The sequence below is a fragment of the Corvus cornix genome, chromosome 1A, assembly GCF_000738735.6.
Source record: "Corvus cornix cornix isolate S_Up_H32 chromosome 1A, ASM73873v5, whole genome shotgun sequence".
NCBI lineage: Eukaryota > Metazoa > Chordata > Aves > Passeriformes > Corvidae > Corvus > Corvus cornix.
In genome coordinates, this window is record NC_047057.1 from 7,683,744 (window position 1) to 7,689,896 (window position 6,153).

The following is a 6,153-nucleotide window of genomic DNA, read 5'->3' on the forward strand; positions in this document are numbered from 1 at the left end:
TCTTGCAGACCATGGCTTTATTGTCATTGCTCTTCGTGCTCGTGCAAAGCCTGATCCAGTACCCCCAGCCAGCTGGGGATGGGCTGGATGAGGCCACGCACCGGCGAATGCAGGAGCGTGAGGAGCTGCTCGACCGCGAGATGGCTCGGCTGCTGCAGGAGCTGGAGCAAGGGCCCCCGGAGCAGCAGGACGAGGGCTGGGGAGCCCTGCTCTTTGGTGCCCTGCAGCAGTGGCCATTCTGGGCTCTTGCTGGACTCCTGCTCCTCTTGGGCCTGTGGTTTAGCTGCAGGAAAAGGAGCCGTGAAGCCAACAGCAGCGGCAAGGACCAGAGCTCCTGCAAGACCCTAGGAGATGAGAGAGGAAAAGAACAGCAAGAAGACACTATTGATTCAAAGGAAGATGGAGAAAACAATAATATGACTGTGGAGGCAGACGACAGCGGTAATGAAAATGAAGGAGAAGGCAGTCCTGTGGCTGCAAATGAAGGAGAGGAAGATGGTGCCAGTGAAGGAAATGAAGATGTGAAGGTGAAGGAAGACCAAAATGTGAAGAATGAAGATGCCTGCGACTTAAAGAAAGATGAAGGATGGAGTGATGGGAATGTGCCAGGAGGCAACACTGCTGGAGGGAATGAAGAAGAACCTGGCAATGTTGCTCGAGATAAAGAAGGCCATGCTGAAGCAAATGAAGGAGAAAACAAGGATGTGCAGGTGGAACAAGACCATGATGCTGAAAAGAAAGAAGGAGGAGATGGAAATGAGGAAAAAACCAATTATGCAAATACGAAGGCAGGCAACAATGATGATGTAAAAGAAGGTCAATACGAGGGAGATGGAAAGGGAGAAAACGCGGATCTGAAGGTGGAGGAAAGCAGTGATGCCAGTGAACAGAGAAGCAGTGATTGGACAGGACAGGAAGACAACAGTGATGGTGGGAATGCAGTAGACCATTGTGGTTTTGCTGCAACTGAGGAAGAAAAGAATGATGTTGGAAACGAAGAAGGCAATGTTGGAGACAAAGATGAGAAAGGCAGTGCTGCCAGTATGAAGGGAGAAAAGAATGAAGATGGAAATGGAGAGGAGCACGGCAATGTTGCTTCAACTGAAGAAGGTGCTGATAAAGCAAGTGAAGGAGACAGCAGCAATATGAAGGTGAAGGAAGACGGGCATTCCAGTGAACACAGAACCAGTGATCGGAATGGGAAGGATGAAGAACACAGGGATGAGAATGTGAAAGGCGAGAAGAATGAAGATGGAGAAGAAGAAGAAAGTGGAAATGTGGCTGCCAGTGAAAAAGAAGGCAGTGGTGCTGGCAAGGACAAAGGCAGCCGTGGTGGAATTGAAGAGGAAGAAGACGCCCGTGACGTTGGGAATAAGCGAGGGATCCTTTTAGTGGATGGCATACAGTGTCCTGTTGAGGACGTGGAGAGAGGTCGCTCAGTGGCAGCTGAGCTGATGGAGAGCTTCACGCGTGTCTTTATTGACAGCGTGAGCAATAGTTTCTACCCGGTGCCTCAAGAAGCCATCGGGGTGGGCAGTGCCTTTGAGGGTTGGAGTCCCCGTGAGCAGGACGTGGTGTACCGCGTGCTGGTCCCACTGAATCCCCCGCCGGGACACGCCTTCCACCTGGAGCTGAACAGTGCAGGGCAGATGGCAGCAAGGACCTTCTGCGTCCGTGTGGAGCTGGTGTGCACGTGCGAGAGGGAGCAGCTGGGCGAGAAGCTGTTGTGCTTCCTGCACCACTCGCAGGAGGAGCTGCGGCGGAAGCAGAAGCCCAGCCTCCTAGAGACACTCTGCACCGGCTCCTACCTGGACGTGGAGAAAACCTCCCACTGGTTCTACCAGCTGGTGAGATGCTCGTGGCTGCATTTGCCTCAGTCATACTCATGGCACTTGGTGTTTCAGCCCTGCAGCCGGTCCTGCCAATTCCGGCTGAGCAAAGGCAAGAAGAGCCTGACGGTGGAGATGCTGTTTGGGGTGCGCCACGGGGACTCCGACATTTTTGTGGTCAGCCAGCCCACAGAGGCCCAGAAAGGCGGCATCCAGCCTGCCGAGGCCGACTCCATCACAAGCACAGCGTGGCCTGAGACGTACGCTGTGGCAGAGGCAAAATTCTTCCAGCACATCGCCAGGCAGGTGCCGTGTGAGAGCTTGCACCTGAAATGCCTTCAGCTCTTCACCTGCATCCTGAGGGGCACAGGTTTTTCCAGCTCGACCTGGAAGACTGTGGTCATGCACGTGCTGACCACCGTACCGCTGTGCCAGTGGCGCAGGAGGGAATTTGCGCGGCGGCTGTGGGACATCATGGCATACCTGCACCGCTGCCTGCAGTTGAAACGCCTGGAGCACTTTGTCCTGGGCAACCAGAGCCTTCCTGCAGAGATCAGCTTGCCGCCGGCAATGCGAACGGTCGAGCCGCTCAACCTCTTTGAGCACCTGGCCCGAGATCCGGCCGCCCACGCAGAGGCGATGAGAGCTTACGGTCAGCTGCGATTCCGCCTCTGGATGCTGCTCTCCAACCACTGAGAGGAATTCCCTGCACAGAGCTGTGCTGGCGGGGCTCACACCCGATGGCAGCCACGTGAGCACTGCATAATTCTTGCTTTTTTCACTGGCAATCCTGAAGCTGCTTTCCTGCTCCCGTGGAAGGAAGATGCTGCGGCACACGGATTTACTGTGCAGACACACATCTTCTCTGCGTTGCCTTGCCCTTCACCTTCCAGTTTACCACGGTGCTGTTGCAATGTTCCTACATCCACGAGGCAGAAACTGGCTCCACGTGCACATCCTTACAGAAGACTATGAACTGAGGAGAGATTGCTTGGCATACCTCAAAGACATGAAACTGGCCTGTTAGGGACTTAATGTAGTTGTTCAGTGGCCTGTAGCTCCCTTTACTATAGGAGAATAGGTAGTCCAAGTTTTTATAATAGGAATTCTTTATTAGCATTGCTTCCAGAGGTCCTTTATTATTATCAGTCTATAACTATTTTGCAAAGTTGCTCTTAGTTTAGGAAATTGAGCTACCCTACTATAGTAGATTGTCTGCTTTTCAGTAATATCTGGATAGCTATGTTTGGAAAATTAATAAAAGTAGAGAAGTGTCTCAAATTGCCTGAAACATGACATTCTTTATATTTAAGCCTCTGTATCTTAGAGAACGTCGTTCCTATATACCTGCCTGAAATAATGACATTTTGCAAACAGAGATGTTGGATATGTTACGTATGCTCTCTCTTGAGCAAACCCATAGAGATGCTTGAAGGTTGATGTGAAAATGCCCTGAAATGCCTGAAATTCTACAGCAAGAGTTCTCCTGAATTTTTTAGGAATCTTTGGAAACGTGTTCTTTTCACAGTCACTTTTATAACTGTAATACCCTCCTGGGGAACAATTCAGTCCTGAAAGATGAACAGAGAATTCCCTAACTGCAAAACATGTGGTTTAGTACATAATTCTTTTTTGGGCTTCTCATAACCATGGTTTTAACACAAAACTGTGAACACAGAAAGTCATGTTTTCTCTATTCCCAGTTGTCTGTATCCTTTTGGAGAGGCCCTGTTGTTTTATGAATATTACGTTTTTCACCAGGTCTAATAGTATTGTATATCAGTGAGAGCCACTTCACATGCACAGCTTTGTCCATGGTGACATGCAGCTAAACAAAATGTAATTTACTTCTTGCAGTACATTGTAGAGATTCGTAGTAGTCTGGAAGTATTTATTCTCTTTGCCTTCATACCAATATATCTGGGGTCAACTGGTCAATTTTAAACTCAGCATACTTTAGGAATTGGATAAATTGCTGCAGTCGTGCTATAAATACTTTTCTTTATCCCAGAAATTTGCTTGAGTTTCTACAATGCCCATGTAAACCTTCATGTGTATTCTCCAACATGAGAAAGGACTTGCTCCTACCTAAATGAAAGTGATGCAACCTTTGTTCTTTCCCGTATATGAAAGTTATACAGCCTTTAGTTTCAGAGTCCTTCAAAGTTGTCTGTAACTGTTTTGAAAGTGGCTGAGATGTTCCCTTTCTGCTAATTTAGGCAGGGCTTGTCACTAAAAAAAATCTGTAGCTAGTCACAAAGGGCATTCTGATTCTGAACCAAGTGGTTCTACATTGCTGCATTGTGACAGCATGCTGGAGTTGAGGAATGGCAACATGGTCACCACACATGTGAATTGATGCTAACAAGTGTAAATATGTTTTATAAATGCAAATACATATTATCAGAACAGAATGAAATTTTTACTTTTGAAGTCTCTTTGCTGTGGCTCTGCTGCTGGAGATTTTATCAGTAAGCAATGATCATGCTGTTTTGAGCCAAGTCCACTGAGATACTGTGTGAAATGAATAAACCCAGTCACTATTCCAGCTTCTATCACTCAGCAGTGAAATATTAACCTAAAAGGGGAGTTAGCTGGATACTTATTTAATCACCGGGCTGGAAAAAAGTATTTAATTTTGAGGAAAACAGCAAATAGAGACCATAAACTGAGTGCTGAACACCTACTCATCGTGAAAGACCATCCCTGTAACTTTGTTACTGTACCTTGTGAGAATGCTGGTTCTGTGTTAGCCAGGCTACAGAGATGCAGTGATTCAAATCAACAGCTTGCTCTAAGCTTGAAAATCATTGGGAAATGTGCTTTTCACAGTAAATTTTTCCAGTGTAATATCCTTGGTGATAGTAAATATGTCTCGCTGTGAAGGGAAATTTCAACGTGTAAGATTAAAATGTGTTGTTTTATAGACTGAGAACAATTATTAATTTAGCTGAAATTTAATCAACCCTCTGTTAATATTTACTTGTAAAGTTTTATTAGGTCATATTACAGTTATAATCTTATCAGTGGCCGTGCTCAGAGTCTTATTTCCAAGCTGTTTTCAATAGTAAATACCAAACCTAATTCTTCACCACTTTGCAGCTTGTGTTGTCATTTGCACCAGTAAGAAAGGAGTGTGCAGCGTTGTCATTTCAATCTGGAATATTCTACAGATGTTTTCCTTATGATGCAGTGAAATAAATGATTGTACAAGGCATCAGGCAGGGCTCATTCCCACTTGGGCATTTCAGTCATGAGGCAGCATTTTCCCTCACTGTTGTAGCTGTTCTAGGTGGGGTTTTTTTTACTGAGAAATTCTAGAACTGTTAAACAACAGATGACAAATGTCCATTTGGGATGGTCTCTTCAGAGATCATTCCTTTCAAATAAGGAAATGGGAAGTAGACAGCAGTCTCAGTCATCATCCTTCATGTATGTGGAGAAGAATCAAATCCACATATTTTTGCAATTGACACTCTTGCAAAGAAGGCCCATGCTTTGCATGGCTTTAAGTGCTGAAAGTGCTTTAGAGCATTTGCACAAGCATGTAATTTATCCTTCCTCAGATCAAATTCCTGTGGCTGCAGATGAGAAGGAATTTTTCCTCATATTCTGTATGCTAGTTACCTGTGTCCTGCAGGTGAGGACTGAGGTTTTTATAGTACCATGTTAACCATAAGCTGCTTCTAAAGTGATCTTGCTGGCAATTAATAAACATCTTTTAAAGTGTTACTAGTTTAGAAAACAAATCCTGACATCTTTGCCTTCACAAAAGATATGTGGGAAAGGACAGTGCTGGTGTATAGTAATGTAGTGCTCAGCATCAGATAAAATTTTTCAGCAAGATTTTTTCCCAAAGTACTGCCAAATAAATCTCACCTAGGGGAGTAGGAGCTGTAATGCATGACAATTTGTTTTCAGATTGTACCATAACAACATCCTGCACTGAGCCAGACAAAAGTACACAAACTTAAGTAGAAGTGACTGAGCCAAAAAATAATCGTCATAATTATATACCAGGTAGTCAGATTAATAATGATAAAATATTTTTCTCCCACGGTTCTGTTCATTAGCCAGCACTAGAACTTAATCTTTTCTTGCCTGTGACTTGGTTTGTGTGAGACCTTGGAGAAAAATGTTCGGGTGGGTTTTTTTCCCTTTATTTAATTCAGGACTTTTTCTCCAAAACACTGGCCCTAATTTTCATCATGATCAGGATATGCCAATAAATTGTGCAGTAAGTCTGGGTTTTCTAGCAGGAATGTTACATTGTCCATCCAGTGCCAGGAAGGTGGAAATACCCTTAATTTTATGTTCCCGTTAA

General features: G+C 45.2%; 1 protein-coding gene across 1 annotated transcript in view; it reads left to right on the forward strand.

Annotated features, from left to right (window-relative positions):
- Nucleotides 1-2,824, forward strand: part of LOC120412004 — a 3,144-nt gene extending 320 nt beyond the window's left edge. The window contains exon 2 of the mRNA XM_039571705.1: nucleotides 1-2,824. Coding sequence (XP_039427639.1) covers nucleotides 12-2,525 — 2,514 coding nt within the window. The 5' untranslated portion in view covers nucleotides 1-11 and the 3' untranslated portion in view covers nucleotides 2,526-2,824.
- The last annotated feature ends 3,329 nt before the right edge of the window (nucleotides 2,825-6,153 follow it).